The sequence below is a fragment of the Salmo salar genome, chromosome 11, assembly GCF_965601325.2.
Source record: "Salmo salar chromosome 11, fSalSal1, whole genome shotgun sequence".
Lineage (NCBI taxonomy): Eukaryota > Metazoa > Chordata > Actinopteri > Salmoniformes > Salmonidae > Salmo > Salmo salar.
Window position 1 is genome coordinate 28,125,055 of NC_138301.1, and position 26,536 is coordinate 28,151,590.

The 26,536-nt window shown below is 41.8% G+C and overlaps 2 protein-coding genes across 2 annotated transcripts in view; one reads left to right on the forward strand and one right to left on the reverse strand.

Annotated features, from left to right (window-relative positions):
• Nucleotides 1-8,483, forward strand: part of LOC106562344 (uncharacterized) — a 47,011-nt gene extending 38,528 nt beyond the window's left edge. Inside the window, exons 9-18 of the mRNA XM_082957843.1 lie at nucleotides 756-931; nucleotides 1,062-1,152; nucleotides 1,302-1,499; nucleotides 1,671-1,800; nucleotides 2,082-2,286; nucleotides 2,707-2,880; nucleotides 3,272-3,445; nucleotides 3,847-4,026; nucleotides 4,167-4,311; nucleotides 4,566-8,483. Of these exons, the coding sequence (XP_082813969.1) occupies nucleotides 756-931; nucleotides 1,062-1,152; nucleotides 1,302-1,499; nucleotides 1,671-1,800; nucleotides 2,082-2,286; nucleotides 2,707-2,880; nucleotides 3,272-3,445; nucleotides 3,847-4,026; nucleotides 4,167-4,311; nucleotides 4,566-4,708 (1,616 nt within the window). The 3' untranslated portion in view covers nucleotides 4,709-8,483. The remainder of the gene's footprint in view (nucleotides 1-755; nucleotides 932-1,061; nucleotides 1,153-1,301; nucleotides 1,500-1,670; nucleotides 1,801-2,081; nucleotides 2,287-2,706; nucleotides 2,881-3,271; nucleotides 3,446-3,846; nucleotides 4,027-4,166; nucleotides 4,312-4,565) is intronic.
• Nucleotides 8,484-8,749: 266 nt separating this feature from the next.
• LOC106562343 (xaa-Pro dipeptidase) lies at nucleotides 8,750-23,575 on the reverse strand. The gene is made up of 15 exons (XM_014127165.3): nucleotides 23,400-23,575; nucleotides 18,443-18,626; nucleotides 17,080-17,207; nucleotides 16,868-16,931; nucleotides 16,655-16,702; nucleotides 16,472-16,533; nucleotides 16,320-16,364; nucleotides 15,454-15,529; nucleotides 14,167-14,213; nucleotides 12,619-12,687; nucleotides 12,368-12,445; nucleotides 10,397-10,545; nucleotides 9,952-10,136; nucleotides 9,614-9,805; nucleotides 8,750-9,355 (listed from the first exon to the last, which is right to left on the reverse strand). The coding sequence occupies exons 1-15, from the start codon at nucleotides 23,438-23,440 to the stop codon at nucleotides 9,239-9,241; spliced, it is 1,485 nt and encodes a 494-aa protein (XP_013982640.3). The 5' UTR covers nucleotides 23,441-23,575; the 3' UTR covers nucleotides 8,750-9,238.
• Nucleotides 23,576-26,536: the final 2,961 nt, after the last annotated feature.

Genomic DNA, 26,536 nt, shown 5'->3' on the forward strand with positions numbered 1-26,536 from the left:
TAAGTCAAAACTACTAACTGGGGGTAGTAGTTATGCATTGCTTTTTTAATATGAGTCCCCACTCAACCCCTACACAATACTTACTCAGTGAGTAAGCACCTAAGCCGGAAATGTAGAGTATGCGTGAACAATGGCTCCTTTCTGTGACTGCTGTTCCTGCGTCGTTTGGCGTTGTTGTTGGAAGAGTTCATATATCAGTGGGTAAAAGCGTGCTGTGATGCAACATCCTGGGTATAAACAGGATTCTTCCATGGACCTACTTATCGTTACCATTATCCCCTGATGTTTGCCCCACTCTCCTCAACAGACTTCTGTTCTAGTTTATTTCTGCATGCCTAATATGTGCTTTAAATTGTCCAAACACTCTTATATTCAGTAGTCTTAATGTTACTTGTCTAATGTTCAGCATTTAAAGAAAAATAGCTCACTCCTTTCAAAATACAGAAATCCTCAGGGGAAAAAAAGCAGTGTCTTTTGTAAATGAGCAAACCTGTTAGTAAAGAGCTGGAAAAGCTTTATGTTAATTGTGTAGCTGAATCTCCCAACTCTACAGCCACATTGGAGAATTCCATGGTTAGGGCAACAGGCCATCTGAAAAACATTACAGAAAAGTTACATATCTTGAAAATTTGAGTGCTGGCAAGCAAAACATTTTGTGACCATGTCAACAATGGACTAATGAAACAAATACCAAAAGATAGTTTTAGGGTGGAGTTTTATTAACGGTCAACCATCAACTCATGGTCTGTCTGCAGCTCTGAAAAGCCGCTCAGGTCGCTCCATCATCAATGGGAACTGGGCCATTGACCGGCCGGGGAAGTATGAGGGGGTGGGCACCATGTTCACCTACCGACGACCCAATGAGGTCACCAGCACTGCCGGGGAGTCCTTCCTGGCTGAGGGGCCAACCAATGAGATCCTGGATGTTTATGTATGTAATCAGTCAACTTGTATGTACAGTAAAATGTAGCTCATATTGGCACATATTTCTCTGGCAGTTTACACTGGCACATTACGTTGTAATTAACTTGTTCACTGAAGAATTTTTGCTTTGTCCTCAGGTGATCTACCAGCAGCCCAACCCAGGAGTGAGCTATGAATTCATCCTTCCCTCTGACAACCCTCCACAGCACCCCGACCACAGACCTGGAGGTGAGGCTCCCCATAGTTACTGATGCATCTGACTGGGACTGTATGGCCTAAATGAACTATTAGTCCACAAAGGGAGGGGGTCACAAGCATCTCAATGACTGAGTTTTTCCCTGGTTTTGTTGGCTGAAATACCATGTTCGATCTCCCAGGGAACACTCTGCATGGGCAAAGTGGGAATGATCACCGGGGCAACCCCAACCAGGATGGGTACGATCCAGCAGGAGGGGGCAAGTACCCTCCTCAGGTACCCAACAACCAGGTGCCAGCAGTCCAGCCACCCAGACGTCAGAGAGAATACAACTGGAAACTGTCTGGGGCAACAGAATGTAGCGCCTCCTGTGGCAGAGGTAAGACATGGCATGTATCTTTGTCTGAACTGAAGCCCCAAAAGGTCTCAACCTCTGATGCTCTAATTAATACTAGTTGATCAACTAGGTTTAACAGATTCCCACAGTGAGTAGTGACGATGCAGTATTGAGGCATGAACATCTAACGCTCTCCTGTGTATTGGTTTTCAGGTAGCAGGTACACCATCTTCCGCTGTGTCCACAGACTGAGCCATGAGCATGTACCAGAGAACCAGTGTGACAGCAGCACCAGGCCCAGTTCACAGGAGGAGCCCTGCAACCTTCAGTCCTGCCCTGCCTTGTGAGAGAACCCTCTGTCTCAACCACACGTACATTACATACAGGGCTCTTAGACACTACACACACCGGTTCAATACATACACAGAGCTTTAGCAGAAGTCATAGGACCCAGATTTCTATATTCTTCATGAAAGGTTCCTGACCCATCCTCTTTATAGTCTAATAATTAGATCATAATTAGAATCTAATTGGACAATTGACCACATGTTTTATTAGCTACGTTGGTACCACATAGCTATTGTGTCCCTCTGAACATGGGGCCTTGTGTGTCCTACTGTGCAGTTGGGATATTGGTGAGTGGTCGGAGTGCAGTAAGACATGTGGCCTGGGTATGCAGCACCGGCAGGTCTTGTGCAGGCAGGTGTATGCCAACCGGACCCTCAACGTCCACACCAGCCGCTGCCGCCACCTGGAGCAGCCCGAGACCACCAGCACCTGCCAGCTGAAAATCTGCAGCGAGTGGCAGATACGAACCGAGTGGAGCGCAGTGAGTGACAGCTGTCAATCAATATGCTTCAAATAGTATTTGTTTCAAATACTTTAGCTGCACTTGTTTGCGCTTGCTCTGCGCATGGAACAGTCTTAAAAGTGTAAACCTACCCCACCCATCTGAGGCAGGCTCAATCAAAAGTTCTAAGTCCACAGACAAGATTTAACATACATTCTTCTAATACAGTATGGAGTATAAGAAAGTACATGAACCGTAATTAGATAAATGTTATCATTCCTCTAAAGTTGCTAGCATTCCTTATCATAAATGAAACCCAAGCAAGTATTCTATGGAGCATTTTCCCAGTTGTTTTCACAGACAACAGGTTACATTCATCAGAGAGACCCATGTTTACACTTTGAGATGAACTGAAAACTACCCCTATAGTATTTTACTGTCCATCCTGTGTTTCCCCAGTGCTCTGTTCCCTGTGGCGTGGGCCAGAGGACCAGGGAGGTGCACTGTGTCAGCAACGTGGGAGACTTTGTGTCGGACGAGGAGTGCAACATGAAGCTGCGACCCAGTGACAATGAGAACTGTGACATGGGGCCCTGTGCTAAAAGTTGGTTCTTCACTGAGTGGGGGAATAAGGCATGTATGTGTAGGACTGAGGACATGGGCTCTCAAGATCACAGTCTAACACTTTTCTAACCTAATACTGTAGTAATTGTTGACATTGATTGGATTGCATCCACTACAGTATGGTAGATGCAAGATTATAATTGAATACAAATTGACTTGATACTACTGTTAAAAATGGGGGTGATACTAGGGCCGGGATTCAATCAGTTAGCATTTTGTCAGCTTTGCACCTTTTAAAGGCAATGTTCCACATTCACAGTAAACGCTGCATATGTCGGCTCAATTGGAAATTACCTTTGAATGTCAAGTGCACTATACACGGATCTGCCGCTGATCGGATTGAATCACGGCATAGGTCAACTGTTTGTATTGTCACTTACCATGTCTTTGCTCTCTGCAGTGTTCTGCTGAGTGTGGGATGGGCATCCGGACCCGCGGCGTACTGTGCCTGACCAATCACATCAGCAGCTTGCCTCTGGAGGGGTGTGGCCATGAGCGCCCCACTGACTCTCAGGTCTGTAATCACGGCCCCTGTGAGAGTCGCATCGAGTGGTTTACAGCCCCCTGGAGTCAGGTAAGACAGGACAACGCCGGGTCAAACTGGGCTTGTAGGGACACATCTGGGGAAAGATTAGGATGAGGATTTGCTGCTGATTTTACAGATGTCTCTTATCCATTACTTACATTTTTGCTGATGTCTCATGTTAGTGTTGTAAAGAGGAACACTCAGATGTTACAAAGCCATTGTCCATTATTTCCATTTGAAATAGCTTTTTAGTTCAAGACTAGGCTTAATCTCTGTCCGGAAGCCGGCCCTGTAAGTAAGGTGTACCTTCTATAACTCAGGTCGGCCAATCAACTGAGCCAATCAAGTCTTTATTTTTCTTAATAAAAAAACAACATGTTGAAACAGTTCCGATGTCTCATGTCATGCCCATGTGTAGTATTACCTATGGTCTTTTCTCCTTCCCCCAGTGCTCAACGGAGTGTGGCTCGGGCAGCCAACAGAGGGCAGTGGTGTGTCTGATGAAGTCTGACGAGGGGTTCAATGTAATGCCGCCCTACGAATGTTCTTCTCTAGACAAGCCTCTTAATCAGCAGAGCTGCCACCTCAAGCCCTGCGGGGCCATGTGGTACCACACAGACTGGAGTGCTGTGAGTAACTATACACGCACATGCCCACACATGCACGCACTCACACATGAGAAAACAGACACACACGCTTTTATGTGGAGTTGTGAAATACTCTCTTGAAAGGGAGAATGAGGTTTGCACTGTATTCTCTGTCCCTGTAGTGTTCTAAGACGTGTGAGGGGGGCTTCCGTGTGAGGGAGGTGCGCTGTCTGTCTGATGACATGCTTTCCAGTGAAGGCTGTAAGGAGGAGCTGAAACCAGTGGAGAGAGAGGAGTGCAACCCAGAGCCCTGCGTCCCACACATAGGTCAGTTACTACTGTATAGTAAACATGGATCTATGGCCAAGGCACCAACTCTGGAATGTCATACAGTTGGATTGTTTAATGATGGCTGGTCTGGTCCTAACTACTGTCAGACAGTTTTAATGAGGGTTAGAGGGGATTTTAGTCTAAAATGGTTCAACATTTATGAAGATCTTATTCCATACAGAAAACATGTGAAAATACTTAAAGATTTCTAAAACTTATCATCACTGACTTTCGATATGATTGTTTTTCAGACGAGAACTGTCGAGACAAGTATTTCAACTGCAATGTGGTGGTCCAGGCACGTCTCTGTGTGTACGACTACTACAAGACAACCTGCTGTGCCTCCTGCACACGAGTGGCCCACAGACAGTCACAACACAGGGCACTCAGCTAGCCCCCTCTCCCCAGGCCTCAGACCTCTAGGGGGCCTGACACAGTGCCCAGAGCAGGCCCTCAGTCCCTGGGCCAAACACACTGACCCACAGTGGAGAGGACAGCCTAGAACCTGACTCTGGGTGAACACTGACTGGACACTAATGAGTGCTGAAAATACAGACTGAAAAACTGAAAGACTGCAAAGAAAGGAAGTGAAAGCCCAACTTGTTTTTGGCTTGTGAGGAGATTGCCAATGGGCAATACGGGAAACTGAATGGTTCATGGAGGATGGTTGTGAAGGACACGTTTAACAGGGCTATGAGTGGAGGAGCTCTGGTGAGGCGAGATGATAGACAGAACACCAAACCGAAGAATCTGGAACCACTTTATGGACTGTAACCAGAATCCCCTCCAATAAAAGTTCCCGTCTGGGTTTTTGTGTTTCGTGGGAAGCAGTTTGCCGCTGCCATTCACCTGAATGGATTAAGGTCTTGAAAAAGGTCTTTGGCTGAAACGTTGACAAAATAAACAAGGTGCAGAGGTAATATTGTGTGAGGGAGTTATCTTTCTTATAACTAAGGACTGCTACCGCATCTGTGATGAGACTCTTGACTACCATGGCTCTCTTGGATTACATTAAAGGAGAGGAAGATACAGTATGAAAGGAAAGCAAGATTGTTTGTTTTGCATAATGTATAGACTGTACACATTTTAATAAGCTTCTTTACGCTCTAAAATCCACAATATTTATGATCTAATTAACTACATGTAGTATTAAGTTGCCCAAGCTTGCTCTTAAATCATCCCCAATTACGTATCATGAGGGCTCTATTCAATACTCTCCTACATAGCAGTTTAGTTGACCAAAGATTTCACTATTTCACAGGAGGACGTGTCAAACAGTAATTGCTCAATCTGTCCAGATCTATGGCTCTATTTTATCTGTACCGGTGAAGCGTTACAGATGGCGCAATATAAATGTTAAGGTAATTTCTGATTGAGCCAACATATGCGGTGTTTACCGTGATGCAATCTCCGCTAATACGGAACATTGCCTTTAAATTTCAAACACGCTGTAACGCTGAACGTCTGCGATACGGATTGAATAGAGACCCAAGTTATGGTGCTAAGACAACTTAAGTTGTAAAGTGTTTTTAAGTGACAGCTCACCAGTTTTACACTGCAACCCTCTAACAAATGAAGCTCCAAAATGTTCATGTGTTGTTGTAGTGTATCATATATTTTGCATCACTGTGTGTATGTACTGTGTATATACAGAACCAGTCAAAAGTTTGGACACACCTACTCATTCAAGGGTTTTTCATTTTTACTATTTTCCACACTGTAGAATAATAGGGAAGATATCATAACTATGAAATAACACAAGGAATCTGTAGTGACCAAAAAAAGGTTAAACAAATCAAAATATTTTAGATTCTTCAAAGTAGCCACCCTTTGCCTTGATGACAGCTTTGCACACTCTTCTCTTGGCATTCTCTCAACCAGCTTCACCTGGAATGCTTTTCCAACAGTCCTGAAGGAGTTCCCACATATGCTGAGCACTTGTTGGTTGCTTTTCCTTCACTCTGCGGTCCAACTCATCCCAAACTATCTCAATTGGGTTGATTGTGGAGGCCAGGTCATCTGATGCTGCACTCCATCACTCTCCTTCTTGGTCAAATAGCCCTTACACAGCCTGGAGGTGTGTTGGGTCATTGTCCTGTTGTAAAAAATATAGTTCCATTAAGCGCAAACCAGATGGGATAGCGTATCGCTGCAGAATGTTGTGGTAGCCATGCTGGTTAAGTGTGCCTTGAATTCTAAATAAATCACAGACAGTGTCACCAGCAAAGCACCCCCACACCATCACACCTCCTCCATGCTTCACGGTGGGAACCACACATGCGGAGATCATCCGTTCACCTACTCTGCGTTTCACATTGACTCATCAGATCAAAGCACAGATTTCCACCGGTCTAATGTCCATTGCTTGTGTTTCTTGGCCGAAGCAAGTCTCTTCTATTGGTGTCCTTTAGTAGTGGTTTCTTTGCAGCAATTTGACCATGAAGGCCTGATTCATGCAGTCTCCTCTGAACAGCTGATGTTGAGATGTGTCTGTTACTTGAACTCTGTGAAGCATTTATTTGGGCTGCAATTTCTGAAGCTGGTAACTCTAATGAACTTATCCTCTGCAGCAGAGGTAACACTGGGTCTTCCTTTCCTGTGGCGGTCCTCATGAGAGTCAGTCTCATCATAGCGCTTGATGGTTTTTGCGAATGTACTTGAAGAAACTTTCAAAGTTCTTGATATGTTCCAGATTGACAGACCTTCGTGTCTTAAAGTAATGATGGACTGTCATTTCTCTTTCCTTATTTGAGCTGTTCTTGCAATAATATGGACTTGGTCTTTTACCAAATAGGGCTATCTTCTGTATACCACCCCTACTGTACATGTACCTTGTCACAACACAACTGATTGGCTTAAACGCATTAAGAAAGAGAGACATTCCACAGGTTAACAAGGCACACCTGTTAATTGAAATGCATTCCAGGTGAAGCTATGAAGCTCTTTGAGAGAATGCCAAATGTGTGCAAATCTGTCAAGGCAAAGGGTGGCTACTTTGTATAATATAAATATATTTTGATTTGTTTAACACTTTTCTGGTTACTGCATGAGTTGATATGTGTTATTTCATAGTTTTGATGTCTTCACTATTATTCTACAATGTAGAAAATAGTAAAAACAAAGAAAAACCCTGGAATGAGTAGGTGTGTACAAACGTTTGACTGGTACTTATATATATATATATAATAATTGAGTGAAGTTGCTGAACTGAAGGCAATTCTCCCAGTGACTGAACAGAGCAGAAAGCCCTCTTTATTTATTTGTTGGGGTCCCCAGGGAGGGTGCTGGTTTATCGGCACCAGTGGCCCCTTTTGGCTGCAGGGTTAAAACGTCTGTTACCTCTCTACCAATCGCTGCCTAGGAAAAGGATGTAGGCATTCCAGAGCCCACTGGATGGTTAAAGCAGATGGTTACAAGTTCTAGAACACTATACTTCTTAAAGAGAAGGTAAAAGAGCTACTACATTTGCGTGAGATAAAAAGATTACACCATTATACATTTTTATGCTCATGTGAAAATGTAAACATTAATTCACTAAAAGGATACTGGATTATTCATGACACTTTATAACTGCAGTAATGTACCACAATTTTCCCAAATCATTTAAAAAAAAGTACATTTGAGTAAATTGAAACTTTTACTCACGTAGGCCTGGTAAACATCTAAACAAAGGTGATAAATTGATCACGCCAGTAAAGTATTATGCCCCATTATTTTGTCCTTTATCCTGTATTGTACCTCAAGAGCAAGGAGTTCCCTTTTGATTGCATCCATCCTAGTAACATTCACTGTAAAAAAAGGTTTTGAGGACATATTTATCATGGTTGATGTGTTCTCATCCTGTATGTACTGTATGTGTAATGAGATGCTACGTCTCAGATGGACTCAATAGCTAAAGACATGATAATACAATGTATTCAATGCAACTTTGAGTTAAAGGGAATTAACTGAATTTGCCAACTGCCAAGTATTTAAGTTTATGATTTAACACCATCTTTCTCTTTTTTAAATCAGAGACATGGTGTATGACTGAAATGCTATACTTTAGTATTTGGAATTCTAATGCAAACATCTGCAATGTACTCTACACTACTTCATTATTGAAATGGGAAAGGTTTGATTGACACCGTTTTGGAGAGAATAGGTAAATAAATGTCTGTTTATACTTATTTAGTGCATATTTGTAGTCATTCCATTTATCTGAACACCAGTTCACTGGTGTTGTGAATCAAATCTGTAACAAATAAGGGCATCGATACAAGGCAACTCTTACCGGAGCTACATGAACTTCAGAATGACTTAAGGACCCCATCTAGTGAAGACTGGCAGTATTACTACAAAGTTGTAGTAAACCAACCCTCTGTTCCACGACACTTTATGTTCCCTGGCATCTACAAATGGAAGCACAGTCTACAAATGTCACAGGACGCAAAACTGCAAATTGAGGGGTTTATTTACTTCAATTAAACTGTATTTTATGAGAATTGTATAAACGTCCAAGAAAATAAAGTCTCTATTACGCACAGTCATAAAGCAATTAACCAGGCACTGAAATATTATCAACCGTCAACACTGTTTTTACGTGGCAAGATGGCCACAGCAGTTTAATTCACTGCATTTCTCTTCATTTTCACAATAATCATCTTTATCACTAAGAGCTTCCAATAGTATAGGTAGTTTAACCTGCATTTGTGTACTAGTGTGTTATGCTACTGATACTGCATTCACTGAGATTAAACAGACACCTTTTAAGATTGAAAAGTTCTGCATCTAATGCATCCATTATTGATTATATATGGCATAATGTAGACTGGCAAGATATCATTAGAGAAACTGCATCCCTTACATGAGAAGACAGATATTCTCCAGATTTAGGAGTGAAAATACCATTTGGTTAGATCAGCTTGGATGTGAGTGAAATTATTTAGAAGGATTTTCCACGGTCGGCCATGAAATCCTCAATCTCCTCCACTGTACGAGGGACACAGGTGAGCAGCTCCATTCCGCTGGCAGTCACGGCAATGTCGTCCTCAATACGCACCTGGACAGAGGGGGAAACATCCAGTGAGACACATTTGAGGGTCAGAGCCAAGGTTAATAATCAACAGCAGATAATAAATCAGGGGAAGCAGTTATAGCAGAAGACTTAACAGAACAGCATAATGTGTATATTATTTGCTGCCATGGAGTAGATTGAGACAAAGGAGTTACTATGTGCAAGCTTTGGGTGGTTGACATTGACAGTAAAACCAGCACATAAACTAATAAGTACAAACTGTCTGTGGCTAGGTAAACGTACCCCTCCAAATCCACGGAAGCGAGCCAGCACTTCATTGTTGATGAAGCAGCTCTGGGCTGGGTTGGCCAAGGCCTGGTCAAGCAGGTGGTTGATGAAGTAGATACCAGGCTCCACAGTCAGGACCATGCGTTCCTGCACCAGACGGCCCATCCTCAAGCTCTTCAGACCGGGCTCGTTGACCCGCTCAATACCCTGTGTAACCAAGAACAAGCGGCATGACACGGACGTTAGCTTTGTCTAGAAGGAAAGATACGTGTCTTTTTGGAAGTGTATTTAGAACTTTCTGTAGCACTGATCATTGATAAATAGAATACTGTATCCATCTCTCTGGTACTGACCTCTGGGTATCCGCCCACGTCGTGCACGTCGATGCCCAGCAGGTGTCCCAGGCCGTGGGGCATGAAGACAGAGCCCATGTGGACCTTCAGCATGTCCTCCACACTCCCATGCAGGATCCCAATCTTCACCAGCTCCTCTAGGTGAACCTGGTCAGCCAGACGGTGCATCTCTGTCCACTTGACCTCTGAAACACAAGACCACCTTCAGTCAGGTTTTTAAATCGGAGGTTAAAAGTTTCAAAGCAGCCTAGTATGCAGGTGATAATGACTAGTGGTGAGGATATGGCATGTTCTGTGGTAGTCTTCAGTCTGCAACAACTCACTATTACTCAAACCATGGAACAAATGAATTTATTAAATGTATAATCCTTCCTTGTGCCCAAGCTAAGTATGTACTGTTTAGTGAATGCTTCCTCTATCCTGCCTGTGTACAGTAGGATCATACCTGGTTTAATGGCAGCCATGACAGCCCGTGATGACTTGAGCACAGCCTCATAGATGGCCTTCTGGTCTGGAGTGAACTTTCCATTGGCTGGGAAGGAGCAGGTGATGTCAGAGGAGTAGCAGTAGTATTCTCCACCCATGTCAAACAGACTGCAAGGGAAAAACCACACGTCACAGTTAGACCAGTGTTACTGCTCACCCACAGGGCTCTACAGCCATTCCGGCATCATTATTTCCAAACATAAATCAGAGAAATTGTTCACAGCATGTACATCAGAATGAATACAAGTTTTGCCTTTCAAAGGTGCTCATGTTGTGTCACCATGGGCGCTCCACACAGCCACTTTAAATCTCCATCAGTATCCCTATACACACAGCCTGACTTATGTTCAAACCCAGTCCAAGCTGTGCTCTGTCTGAGTAAACCCATGGGAGAGCCACTCAGTGGATCCAGCTGACAGGGAGAACAAAACATCACCCTACTATACTAATGACAGCAGGGGAGGTGTAGCTCTCTGAGATGTACAGTATTCCATTAAACAAAACAACACCCTACTATACTAATGACAGCAGGGGAGGTGTAGCTCTCTGAGATGTACAGTATTCCATTAAACAAAACAACACCCTACTATACTAATGACAGCAGGGGAGGTGTAGCTCTCTGAGATGTACAGTATTCCATTAAACAAAACAACACCCTACTATACTAATGACAGCAGGGGAGGTGTAGCTCTCTGAGATGTACAGTATTCCATTAAACAACACCCTACTATACTAATGACAGCAGGGGAGGTGTAGCTCTCTGAGATGTACAGTATTCCATTAAACAACACCCTACTATACTAATGACAGCAGGGGAGGTGTAGCTCTCTGAGATGTACAGTATTCTATTAAACAACACCCTACTATACTAATGACAGCAGGGGAGGTGTAGCTCTCTGAGATGTACAGTATTCCATTAAACAAAACAACACCCTACTATACTAATGACAGCAGGGGAGGTGTAGCTCTCTGAGATGTACAGTATTCCATTAAACAACACCCTACTATACTAATGACAGCAGGGGAGGTGTAGCTCTTTGAGATGTACAGTATTCCATTAAACAACACCCTACTATACTAATGACAGCAGGGGAGGTGTAGCTCTCTGAGATGTACAGTATTCTATTAAACATCACCCTACTATACTAATGACAGCAGGGGAGGTGTAGCTCTCAGATGTACAGTATTCCATTAAACAAAACAACACCCTACTATACTAATAAACAACACCCTACTATACTAATGACAGCAGGGGAGGTGTAGCTCTCTGAGATGTACAGTATTCCATTAAACAAAACAACACCCTACTATACTAATGACAGCAGGGGAGGTGTAGCTCTCTGAGATGTACAGTATTCCATTAAACAACACCCTACTATACTAATGACAGCAGGGGAGGTGTAGCTCTTTGAGATGTACAGTATTCCATTAAACAACACCCTACTATACTAATGACAGCAGGGGAGGTGTAGCTCTCTGAGATGTACAGTATTCTATTAAACATCACCCTACTATACTAATGACAGCAGGGGAGGTGTAGCTCTCAGATGTACAGTATTCCATTAAACAAAACAACACCCTACTATACTAATGACAGCAGGGGAGGTGTAGCTCTCAGATGTACAGTATTCCATTAAACAAAACAACACCCTACTATACTAATGACAGCAGGGGAGGTGTAGCTCTCTGAGATGTACAGTATTCTATTAAACAACACAACACCCTACTATACTAATGACAGCAGGGGAGGTGTAGCTCTCTGAGATGTACAGTATTCCATTAAACAAAACAACAGATCACTGCAAGTGTTTTTGATATACAAATCCAAGACAAAATGAACACAGAATCTAATAAAATCAAGCAAACAACCCAAAAAGGACAATTGAGGAGTGGAATAACTTCACATCATGTGAAATGATCGCCGACTTACCACATGTCTCCGTCATCGATGGTCTTGTCATTGGGAGCTCCTGCATGGCCGTAGTGCAGGACTGAGCCGTTGTTTCCACTGTTGAAGATTTAAGCATACGAGTAGGTCATTATAGAGGCACTGAACACACGTCAGATCGAACAATAGCACCTCATTTCTGTACGTCAAAATGTAACAGATGATGTCACGCATTTCAGATATGTTCTCCATTAAATGAACCCATTTCTGTGTAGCAAAGGGAAGTGCCTTACGTTCCACAGATACAGGTGTAGGAGGTGTGACGCATTCCCCCATGAGAGTAGCAGTAGTGCTGGAACAGGCTGCAACAGAAAAGCACTGACATGAACAACCATACACAAGAAGCTCCACAGCTCTAACAACGAAGTGTAATCAAGGGTTAACCTCCTTTTTGATATTGATTAGCCTAGAATACAAGAAGGGAGTCATCTAAACCTCCCACCTTGAAGATCTCCATCGCCTGATACTTAACTGGAGGATAGTATGATAAAAGCATTTGGACTCATCTTCACTTGATTATTGGTCTATCCACTGGAGACTTGAGTCAGTGATTACATATTCTCTGCTGCACGTTCTTTCTGCAGTCAATTAGTCAGATAGTGGGCTGGTGAGGGGCGCTGCTATAGTAGCTCAGATTATTTACATTCTTCAGCCACCCAGATGAAGGTTTCATTAAAAACACAAAAAGCTGCCAGCTAGAAACAGGAAATTGATTCAGCTCAGTGGGTGGCTGTTACTACATTGTAAAATACACTCCCCTCCATACGTATTTGGACAGTGAAGCCATTTTTTCCATTTGGCTCTATACTCCAGCATTTTAGGTTTGAGATCAAATGTTTCACATGAGGTGACAGTACAGAATGTCACCTTTTATTTGAGGGTATTTCCATGCATATTGTATCTGTTTAACCATTTAGAAATGAAAGCAGTTCATGTATTGTCCCCCCCATGTGAAGAAGTCATAAGTATTCGGACGAATGTGCTTATAGTGTATCAAAGTAGTCAAAGGTTTAGTATTTGGTCCCATATTCCTTGCATGCAATGACTACATCAAACTTGTGACTCTACAAATTCATTGGATACATTTGTAGCTTGTTTTGGATTATGTTTTGCCAAATAGTAACAGAAAGAAAATGATTAGTCATCATTCATCGTGAGTAGATAAAGATATTTCTTCTAAATAACACTTCTAAATAAATCCTCATAATGCCATGATTAAGAAAAATCATGAATGAATCATGAATAATGATCAGTGAGATGCTGTTCAGAGGCTACAAAACAACATGCTAACCCTTCACCATTACCAATAACCAGGTTAAAAAGGGGCGGGGGGGGGGGGGGGGGTGATATTTGTGCCTCTAACCTTTTCCTTTTTCCCGATTCATTCATGATAGTCGATTATCATGGTAGCATTCACATGAATATAGAAGTTTTCAGAAGCATCTTCTATTCTTACTTATAATAAATGTATCCAACACGTTTTTAGTCACAAGCTTGATGTCGTCATTGCATGCAAGGAATATGGGACCAAATACTACACTTTTGACTACTTGAAAACACTAAGTGAATTTGTCCCGACCAGAGTGACGTCGCGTGCTGTGAATGTAGTTTATCCAGAGGAACACACCTTCATAGATAAGGAACATACCGTTTTACCGTCACCTTTATGGTCAGACAGGACATAGTACACCACATAGCCTTTCGTCACACAATATACCTTTATATGGTACAAACAGTTCAATATAGCTGGCATACCCTTCATGATAAAAAGCTCCACTCACCTCTCCATTTCATATTCTTTCTGTCCAGGTCTCACATGCTTCATGATCTGAGGAGAAAGACAACAGCACTTCAGGTTGGCCGTACCTGTGATATACAAGGTTGCAAGTGGGCAATGATGCCTCTGAGATGTATTCTTTTAGCTTTGATTATATTCATTTATTAATCATGATATAACAACATGGTGATCTCCAAAGGTTTTGGGACATTGACACATTTTTGGTTGTTTTGGCTCTGTACTCCAGCACTTTGGTTAAAGTTCAGACTCCCTGCTTTAATTTGAGGGTATTTCCATCCATATCAGGTGAACCGTTTAGAAATTACAGCACTTTTTGTACATAGTCCCCCCATTTTAGGGGACCAAACGTATTGGGACAAATGAAGTCATATATACTGTACATGTGTTCTAAAGAAGTCAAAAGTTCAGTATTTGGTCTCATATTCCTAGCATGCAATGATTACATGAAGCTTGTGTCTCTAGAAACTTGTTGGATGCATTTGCTGTTTGTTTTGGTTGTGTTTCAGATTATTTTGTGCCCAATATAAATTAATGGTAAGTAAAGTAGTGTTCTTTTGGAGTCACTTTTATTGTAAATAAGAACAGAATATGTTTTTAAACACTTCTACATTCATGTGGATGCTACCATGACTACAGATAGTCCTGAATGAATTGTGAATAATGATGTGTAAGAAAGTTAGACACACAAATATCATACCCCCAAGACATGCTAACCTCTCAACTCTCAACATTATAATAACGGAGGTTAGCCTTTTATATCATACCCCCAAGACATGCTAACCTCTCAACATTATAATAACGGAGGTTAGCCTTTTTTGGGGGTATGATATTTGTGTGTCCAACTTTCTCACTCACCTTTATTCACAATTGATTCAGGACTACTCAGAATCATGGTAGAACCCACATTAATGTAATAGTGTTTAGAAACATTCTATTCTTATTTACAATAAAAGTGACTCCAAAATGACACAATACATTATTTATCATTCATTTCTATTGGGCACAAAATTATCTGAAACACAACCAAAACAAACAGCAAATGCATCCAACAAGTTTGAAGATTCACAAGCTTGATGTAGTTATTGCGTGCTAGGAATATGGGACCAAATACTAAACTGTGGACTACTTTAATACACATAAGTGAATTTGTCCCAATACTTTTGATCCCCTAATATCCAAAATGCACAGATCAAATGAGATGAGTCAGAACCTGGAGCTCCTTCTCCCCCTGTGGCAGGTATGTCTATCTGTCTGTCCTGCAGGATTTTACCTCTTTATGGGCTTCACTGGAAATCCGGTTAGTGTATCGCAGAACCTCCAGCTCCATGTCAGTCTTAGTCAGCCGGCTGCAGGAAGAGAAGGAACAAGGAGTCAAGGGCCTCTTAGATCAATAGGCCAGGTGTATATTTCTATATTATAAACTGGGTGGTTCGAGCCCTGAATGCTGATTGGCTGAAAGCCGTGGTATATCAGACCGTATACCACCGGTATGACATAACATTACTTTTTACTGTTCAATAATGTTGGTAACCAGCTTATAATAGTAATAAGGCACCTCAGGGTTTGTGGTATGGCCAATATACCACAGCTGAGGGCTGTATTCAGGCACTCCACATTGTGGCGTGCATAAGAACAGCCCTTAACCGTGGTATATTGGTCATATACCGCACCCCCTCAGGCATTTTTGCTTAATTCTATCATGCACAAACACATACTAGGCCTGGCTTATAGCACCAAGCCAGAAACAAAAGAATGATGATCAAAGCTAAAGCTCTGTGTTTATGTGTGTGCTTTATATTTGGTATCTCATAATGAATGCAGAAATAATACCTGTATTACTCATCCATTCCTCACTGCTGGAGGAGCCTTACATTCCCCTCTTTATCTTTCAGGAAAATCAGCTTCTTACCAACTTGTTAGTGAGGTGTTTTTCTGATTCTATTCTTGGTTATGGTTTCTACCACCATTTATGTCTTAATGGTTCTCTTCACATTAGAGATGCAGTCACCACCTCAGATGACTCAGTGTGAAACAGCCACAGTAGACTAATAAGGTTTTACAAAAATAGTTCCACATAACAGAAAAGAAGCAGCATCCAATGGTTACGAGCTGGATATAGTATCATACAGTACTTACCATTCCACAATGACTGGATGCAGAAGAGTGTTGTTCACTTGGAATCTGAAATATAAGACACAAGATCATATTTATCAAGGTAAAACATTCAACCAAATAAATTAGAAATACCAACTTTCAAATGGACATTAATTGATGCCAATTAAACGTACTGACTGATTCCGTCAAAGGAGGCTTCGCGGCAGATACTCCCACTGTCTGTGTTCTGTCCACGCTGGAAGAAACATAATACAATTACCAGGCCCACTTTCATGTCTCTTAAAATTATACTTTATCTAATGAATTGCTACTGTAAACCACTATCATAGCATCAACATGATATATTAAGAGCATACCAAAGTGAGAAGAGCTCCAAGCTTCATCTTGGAGAAGACATCAGCAATCTGTAAGAGTTCAGACAGAAAGGCAGAATTGTTGAGGGATCAGAGAACTGACACTATCAAATAGAGGGAAACGAGTGAAGCTACAAGATCACAAGCTAAGCTACAACACTACAAAGATGGGTAAGGTGTACAGTATGTGCATGCAAACGTGACACACTAACTTACATCACAGGTGTATTGCACCTCATCGACTGCGTATTTCTCCTTGAAGTATTCCCGCGGATGGATCCTGTCAACAGACAATGACACAATCGGTTTTAATGAGCAGGCCTAAGGAGTATTCTTAGTGTCTTTGTGAGTCCATGATGCTGAAAGTGGTAGGCTGTCTCCTGAGGCTGATCACTTTCACATATAGTTTGAGTTAGTCACTGACTCACTCTCCCATCCAGGTTGCATAGCTCTCAGGCAGCTTGGGGACAAAGAGGATGGATTTTCCTGTGTCCACATCGATGGCTCCGTAGCAGTCGGCTTCAGTCACTCCAAAAGCCCAATGGAAGAAGGACTCCTACAGAACAGAACCACATGAGTCAAAAGAGTCAGCCAGGGTCCGCTCAGTCACACCTCCATCCATCTCATCAATGTGTGATCCTATGTTGCTCAGCTGGTAGAGCAACGCAAGGATAGTGAATTCAATTGTCGCTGAATATGAAAATGTATGCACTTATTACTGTACGTCGCTTTAGGATAAACAATGGCATATCTGTAACTGACTGTTAGGGCTAGGCCCCTTTTTTCTCCACTTCCTGCCTGAATCACGTGCCCAAAGTAAACTGCCTGTAGCTCAGGCCCTAAAGCCAGGATATGCATATAATTGGTACCATTGGAAAGAAAACACTTTGAAGTTTGTGTAAACATTTTAAAATAATGTAGGAGAATATAACAATAGATATGGTAGGAGAAAATCCAAAGAAAAACCAACTGGAATTTTTTGTTTTTGTTTGGAGAACATCCTCTTAGAAATGCAAGAGAAAGGTAATATTGAAAATTAGCTCCCTGCATGCAATTCCTATGGCTTCCACAGGGTGTCAGCAGTCTATGTTCAAGGTTTCAGGCTTGTAACTTTAGAAACGAATAAGAAATAACAGTTATAGTAGAGGGACACAGTCTTGGAAATTCGTGTTTGCGTGCGCCATGGAGACATTACGCACCTGCTAAAATCGGTTTCCTATTGAACATACTTCTTTCCAAAATAAATATTATAGTTTGATTACATTTTAGGGTATCTGAGGAGTAAATAGAAATGTATTTTGACTTGTTGAAACAAAGTTTAGGGGTAGATTTTCAGATTCATTTCTCTGCAAGTTGAACGAGTGGATTACTCAAATCGATGGCGCCAACTAAACAGACTTTTTGGGATATAAAGAAGGATTTTATCTAACAAAATGACACTACATGTTATAGCTGGGACCCTTGGGATTGCAAATCAGAGGAAGATTTTCAAAAACTATGTGAATATTTAATCGTTATATGTGAATTTATGAAACCTGTGCCGGTGGAAAAATATTTTGATCTGGGGCGCCATCCTCAAACAATCGCATGGCATGTTTTCGCCATAATAGCTACTGTAAATCGGACATTGCAGTTAGATTAACAAGAATTTAAGCTTTCAGCCAATATAAGACACTTATATGTACATAAATGTTTAAAATCCATAATATTTATGATTATTTATTTGAATTGCACGCCCTCCAGTTTCACAGGAAGTTGTCCCGCTAGTGGGACACCGATCCTTACATGTACCTGTCTGAAGAGCATGTCTGTATCGGTGCAGTATCTCTGCTTCTGCTCCCCTCCCTGCAGCACGACTACAGACTTGGGGGCCACCCCATCCTTGGCCTTCAGGCCTTGGCACAGCCGCCGCCGGTTCTCAGCAAACAGGGCTGCTGACACTCTCAGGGTGTCTTTACCCAGCCAATACACAGGTCTACAGAAAGACAGCATTGGGAAATGGGTTAATATGTTGTACATTACTGTCTAGTAGTTTTCTATTTTCAGTTAGCTAACCCAATTGCCTGCCTTTGTTTCAGTTCGGCTGATTCTATCTAAAACAATAATCAATAAAAAATACTTACAAACCCTTTAGTAAATATACAATGTAAAAAAAAAAATCATTGTTCATCATTATACTGCACACAGTTATGAAAGTTACATTTTTAGTGAAACTTTAGCAGAAGTGGTGAGGACATAGACGTTGACCATTTTTAGGACTCAAGAGTTTTACACTCAACAAAAAAGATGATTTTGCACAAACTGTAGAACAGCATTGCCCTAAATGGATCTGGTTTCAATGATCCCCAGTGTGTGGTAAAGATAACACTTGATCTCTGGAGAGTGCTCCCTTCCTTGGGTGATTTAGTAACAACAAAGTCCGATGTACATGATCAAAGGTCACTAAACGTAGAGTTGTTGATCACCAACCTGCCTCAGATTTTGTCAACTCGACAATAAGATGTCTAAACACTTCTGTGATCATGTGAGTAGGTTTCAATGTGCACTTCCTGTTTTAGAGATGTAGAACATTTAAACAAGAAACATGAGCTATTATAGGAGGATAGAGTATAATGCATCATATCATCCTCTATATTAATTAATAACAATTGGAGCATTGACATATTGTAGGGATGGGGGAAATCGATACAGTAGAGCAGTGGTCACCAACCAGTCGGTCTTCTAGGCATTCCTAGTTGATCACCAAACATATCTGTAGAAAAGCCAACGATAAAGGCTTGCGCTCCTTTATTTATTTGACTTTGCACTTTTGGCGGAAGGTGCACTTGATTCAGAAGCCCTGCATGCCAGGTAGGCAAAGTGTTCTGAACAATTTCAAACTCCACCTACCGGGCGGACCAGAAGAGCTGTCGTTAAATCAAGTGCACTGGCCAAATAGATAGCTCAACATTTTATCACCATGCCTAGTAACGCTTCCACAACCCCACAGCAAAGTTTGATACTAGCCTATGTGAGATTTCATAACTTCTAAAACCATGACCAGGGATAAACTGTCAGAATACAGAAAAGCCCTGCTGTTTTCATGAGTGAGTTTGTTTAATTAAGTTTTTATGCAGCACTGTCAACACTTTTACAAAACACACTTCTCCCTACTTCCTCTCGTGCCACAGCTGCAATGAATTAGTAGCTAAGTGTATTGACCATCAGTGGTAGGATGGTGTCCTCTCTCTGGCCAGTCTCACCGGAGGAAAGGAGAGAGTAGGGACAGTGAGAGGCGGACCCTCTGCTGCTCTCTCCCTCCCTCCACTGAGACTGACCATCAGATGCAGGTACTGTCAGTCCAGTAAAATAAAAAAGCAAATTACTTCAATTTATGCTCAGCTATGCCTCGCAAGTGGTACAACTGATCTATTTTGTTATCAAAGCTCGAGTTTTTAAATATAATATGGTTTTAGAAGAATAATATTGCCAGGCCAAGCACATATACTGTAGCCAATATGATGTGATAACGTTTTTGACCTACTGCACAAACTTAATTCCTACAGAACTGTTTTTATTAATGTTGAATAGGCTTACATGTTTTTAAAAGAATCTGAGTGGTAGATCTCCGCTTGTTTTTTGACTGCAAAAGTGATCTTGACTCAGAAAAGGTTGGTGACCATTGCAGTAGAGTATTGCAATACTATTTTTGACAATATATCAATTCTATGACTCCAAGTATTGATTCCCTTTATTTTTACCTGCTAGTGGCTGTACCTACGCAAAAACGTATCTTTTTTCGATAACATTAATTTAGCTTCAAACTTACTTTTAAATGGTGAGCCAACATGTTTTCAGCACTTGACTGATCAAAATGAATTTGTATTATTATGCTTCTCTCCTGTCCCTCTGCCGCAGACATATAGTGAGCACTATTTATTTAACATCGAAATGTGATAAATTGTGATACATATAGAATCGCAGTACATATTGTATCGGCACCTAGCTAAGTGGCTACCTTAACAGAGTCATAGTTGCTCTCGCCATAACATGCGTGTTGCTGATATTTACATATTGATATGAGGAGCACAGCACCGTGATAGGAGTTCCGCTGGTTGGATTTCTTCACTTTGACATCCGCTTGCGCCAAACCCGACGAGCTTGACAATTCTGCGTTGTTAGTTGTGCATCAACTGCATTCCTTCCGACCTGAGGCCTTACTTACTCCCCACAATGCAACACACTTGTGGGGTTTGGAGTTCTCTTTTCACTCCTCCTATCTAGCTTTAACCCAGCCTTACAGGCTGACCACACCGCTCGCGTCGCAAAATACATTTTGAAATCTATGTTATTCAATTATTGCGCCAACGATCGTCTGCGTTGTCATGGGCTAAAATAGAAATCAGTTCTATTTCTGACGCAGATCGCGCTGCAAGTCCTGCCTCTCCCATCTCCTCATTGGTTTATAGAAGCAGGTACCCATGTGCCATCTCCTCACTGGTTATACCCACGTGGCGGTAATACACCTAATTTATGAAAGTTGCGAATCGCAATATAAAAGTCAAGAGAAGAAAAAGCCTGGAAGGAAGAGAGATGACTAGAAACGATTCGGTTGACCGTTTTGTGTGTGGATTAATTGGCGGAGTAGAGGACCTTGTGCATTTCAGGGAAAATAACAACTCAATGTTTATATCCCAGGACAAATTAGCTAGCAACAGCAAGCTAGCTAAATAGGACAAATTAGCTAGCAAGTGCAAGCTAACTAGTTAAATTGCCATAAATGTTTAATGCTTTTCGACCTGTCCCCAAATTAATATAATTGATTCATAGTTTGTTTTCATATTTTAACCTGCGTGTCGTGATCGCGTTTGGTGTGGGGGGACAAAATAAATGTATGCACGATGGTGCACGCACGCAGCCGGTTTGGGTTCCGTGTTAGTTGAACGAGCGGTGGTTTGACGTAACCAAGCGGAATTCCTTACTAATGGGCCCTCATAGACGGTTCTCTCTACTATCGCATGGCAAGTGGTACCAGAGTGCCAAGTCTAGGACAAAAAGGCTTTTCAACAGTTTTTACCCCCAAGCCATAAGACCCCTGAACAGGTAATCAAATGGCTACCCGGACTATCTGCCCCCCCCCCCCCTTTTACACTGCTGCTACTCCGTTTATCATATCACTTTAACTATACATTCATGTACATACTACCTCAATTGGCCCGACCAACTAGTGCTCCCGCACATTGGCTTACAGGGCTATCTGAATTGTGTCCCGCCACCCGCCAACCCCTCTTTTACGCTACTGCTACTCTCTGTTCATCATATATGCATAGTCACTTTAACCATATCTACATGTACATACTACCTCAATCAGCCCGACTAACCGGTGTCTGTATGTAGCCTCGCTACTTTTATAGCCTTGCTACTGTATATAGCCTCGCTACTGTTATTTTTCACTGTTGTTTTTATTTCTTTACTTACCCATTGTTCACCTAATACCTTTTTTGCACTATTGGTTAGAGCCTGTAAGTAAGCATTTCACTGTAAGGTCTACACCTGTTGTATTTGGCGGACGAGACAAAAACTTTGATTTGGTTCGCTCCATATCGGGGCTGGACGGAAGGGTACAATTGTACTTCAAATGCTTCCCTTGACCCAGCTTGTACTCCTTGGAGCTAACCGCGTTTGAGTCAGTATACGGCGGCCAGGAACAAAAACTCCCTATTAGTCGTGCCCAATAGAGAAAACCTGGGAGGACCGGGCACCTCGGAGTGACCACTCCTCTGTGGCTGTGCCGAGTCAAGATTAGAAGATTTCACCAGTTGAACCCAACCCACTGGCGGCAACTTTTTTCTATAATCAGGAACTGCATCCTGAAGCTCTCCTTTAACCTCTCGTGCACTAGAAGGTAAGGTCCCTTGGCTTAGACCTGTGTAGTTTGACGGCCCTCCATTATTACATGGCCTCCATCTTATCTTTATCTTTCTTGTTTATTTGATCTTTTATGCCCTTAACCCATGTTCAGCTGCTGTATATACAGCCCATTTCAGTGTTGTGTGCATCTTGGTTATCAATCAATGCTTTACCCTTTTCTTGTATTCCCATCACCATTCTATGTTCTGGACCCTTTCACTATTGTGGCCCTTCTGCATTCTGCATGCACTTCTTATCCACACTCCCTTACTGCTCAGCCCATCCCAGGGCGCCCTGCCCTTCACAAAGAAAAGAGAACTCTCCCCGGGGCTCCCGCCAGCTTCTCCGGGATCGGTCCCGACCCTCCCTTCCGAACGACTGACCCATGTTTAACTGCTGTTCACATTGAACCCTTCTCCACTTCGCCCTTCAAAGTTCTCGTTTGAATATGTGCCACTACCAATCGTGATAATATCGTATCGTGAGGTCCCTGGCAATTATTCCGGAAACAATCCGTCTGTAGAGATACTAGCTAATATTATCCACAAACTGGAGCTGTAACCACCTGTTTTTTTCCCTATTATGCGAATAAATGTCAAGTTAGACAGGCATAGTTAGTTAGTTAATGGCAACTTTGCTCATTGATGCCTGACTGCCAGCCTGCAAAAAGTACGCCGCTATTTTCTTGTGCTTGACAGCTAGCTCCGGTAACGAGAGTTACCTTAATTGATCAGGTTTATGCAGATAGCTAGCGAGCTAACAATTCTGGCATTATAATTTGTTCAATTCAGAATCAGTGGCCAAGTACGCTTAACACAAAGAGAAATCACAGAAATAATACAAAACAGAATATACTCACTCCTGTCGTGCAGCCATGTTGCTCAAGACTGGAGGTGTCATGTGACACCTGGCTACGCTTGTGAAGCCGATCAGCTGATTTTGGCTGAAGTGAGTGAGTGCTGAACAAAATGTTTCAAAATGTATGTCGGCATTATGTGATATCAAGCTGCGAACCTGAATGATGCTTGAAATAGTATGGCCGCCACCGATTAGTAGGGGTGCATGGCGGTCTTTATAACTGTCTTTCAGAACCCCCCCAGGGAGTTGTTTCAGTTTCAAATCCACTTTTTTTTAATCAGTAAACATCACACAATATATTTTTGTGATTGGATATATACCTAGTGTTCAGCTTTTAGTTTTTATTATGAACCAACTTTTGAGGTGTTATTTCATTCTCAATTTTATTGTCACTCTTCAGTGAATATTTTTGACATATTTTCTCACTGAGAACTTCTACAGAAGTCTGTTCTAGTGCCCATCCCACACAAGTTATGTAACTTATTATGGCCTTTATTTTATCTGAAGCAGCAATTATTTCAACACTTAGTTCAAGGTTCAAGAAAGCATTTGCAGATACTGTGTGACTCAGGCTGCATTTACACAGGCAGCCCAATTCTGATCTTTGCCAAAAGATCTGATCTGATTGGTCAAAATACCCATTAATGGCAAAAAGATCTGAATTGGGCTGTCTGACTGTCATAAATTGAAAATGCATCCCAGCCCTATCAGTATTGACTATGACTGACATGCCCCACTTGGATTAGGAGGGCAGTGGGGTGAATTTGTCTCAACTGCACAGATTAATGTAACCCATTTCAGAGACCTTATTACAGTGTAATTATAATGCAATAACCCATGTTAATGTGTACTAGGTAGATAAGTACAGGCAGTAAAGTTGTACTTTCCACCGCTAAATTCAGTACTGTACTCCGCACAGCATGTACTTCCTAGCCAGTGTAAATGCATATATTATTCTCCTGACAAGGACCCTGCTCCACATCCTGACCAACACCAGACATACACCATTAGAACTACTGCTATAATTTAGAAATATAATTAACATATCAATGAGTTGCTTGTGCTTGTACTCTGCCTGAATGCTACGGAGTACAGAGAAATGACAGACTGCGCCTTTAATTGAGACTCTAATTAATCAGTGCCAGCGGTCCAAACACTTAAGACACACCCTATCCCCTCAGCCCTCAAATTAAGTGGACACTTCTGATGACGCATCATGACGTTTGAGGAGTATACACTTGCAGGGCAAGGGGCGAGGGAGGAAGGAATGATTTTTAAATGAACCACCCTTGGCCGGAAATATGTCACTCGTTCATCCCCTGGTGATTGTGTTTTCAGCCACTGGTAGCTTTATATGGGCTACAGTCAATTATGAGTGCATGTCTACTTATATTAAATATATAATTATTAATTAACGCCTGCTGTATGATAGCTAACAAATGAATTTGCTTACTAACATTAGCCTGCCTAGCTGGAACTTCTGAAGAAGGCACATTTTTTTATTTCTACAATTTCCAAAAGATAACCAAACAAAAACATATTTACTTTTTACGAGACGTGGTTGTGCCGTCAAGGGCATTAGTAGCATAATTGAACTTTTCTTAGCAGATGTACAATCGTTGCGAATTGAATTACAGTGCCTTGCAAAAGTATTCATCCACCTTGGCGTTTTTCCTATTTTGTTGCATTACAACCTGTAATTTAAATTGATTTTTATTTGAATGTCATGTAATGGACATACACAAAATAGTCCAACTTGGTGAAGTGAAATTTAAAAAATTACTTGTTTCAAAAAATTATAAAAAATAAAAAACAAAAAAGTGGCGAGTGCATATGTGTTCACCCCCTTTGCTATGAAGCCCCTAAATAAGATCTGGTGCAACCAATTACCTTCAGAAGTCACATAATTAGTTAAATAAAGTCCACCTGTGTGCAATGTAAGTGTCACATGATCTCAGTATATATATACACCTGTTCTGAAAGGTCCCAGAGTCTGCAACACCACTAAGCAAGAGGCACCATGAAGACCAAGGAGCTCTCCAAACAGGTCAGGGACAAAGTTGTGGAGAAGTACAGATCAGGGTTGGGTTATAAAAAATATCCAAAACTTTGAACATCCCACGTAGCACCATTACATTTATTATAAAAAAAATGGAAAGAACATGGCACCACAACAAACCTGCCAAGAGAGGACCGCCCACCAAAACTCAGGGACCAGGCAAGGAGGGCATTAATCAGAGAGGCAACAAAGAGACCAAAAATAACCCTGAAGGAGCTGCAAAGCTCCACAGCGGAAATTGGAGTATCTGTCCATAGGACCACTAACCCATACACTCCACAGAGCTGGACTTTACGGAAGAGTGGCCAGAAAAAAGCCATTGCTTAAAGAAAAAAATAAGCAAACACGTTTGGTGTTTTCCAAAAGGCATGTGGGAGACTCCCCAAACATATGGAAGAAGGTACTCTGGTCAGATGAGACTAAAATGTAGCTTTTTGGCCATCAAGGAAAAGCTATGTCTGGCACAAACCCAACACCTCTCATCACCCCGAGAACACCATCCACACAGGGAAGAATGCTGGTGGCAGGATCATGCTGTGGGGATGTTTTTCATCGGCAGGGACTGCGAAACTGATCAGAATTGAAGAAATAATGGATGCCGCTAAATACAGGGAAATTCTTGAGGAAAACCTGTTTCAGTCTTCCAGAGATTTGAGACTGGGGCGGAGGTTCACCTTCCAGCAGGACAATGACCCTGAGCATATTGCTAAAGCAACACTTGATTGGTTTAAGGGGAAACATTTAATGTCTCTGAATGGCCTAGTCAAAGCCCAGACCTCAATCCAATTGATAATCTGTGGTATGACTTAAATACTGCTGTACACCAGCAGAACCTGTCAAGGCTATCGTATGAAAGAGACCAAGGCGCAGCGTGCGTATCGTTCCACATCTTTATTTCTATGCGAAACTAAGCAAGACAGACAATAAACAAAAACAACAAACTGTGACGAAGAGGTGCTACATGCATAAACTCAAAATAATCTCCCACAAACACTAGTGGGAAAAACAACAACTTAAATATGATCCCCAATTAGAGACAATGATGACCAGCTGCCTCTAATTAGGAATCATACGAAAAC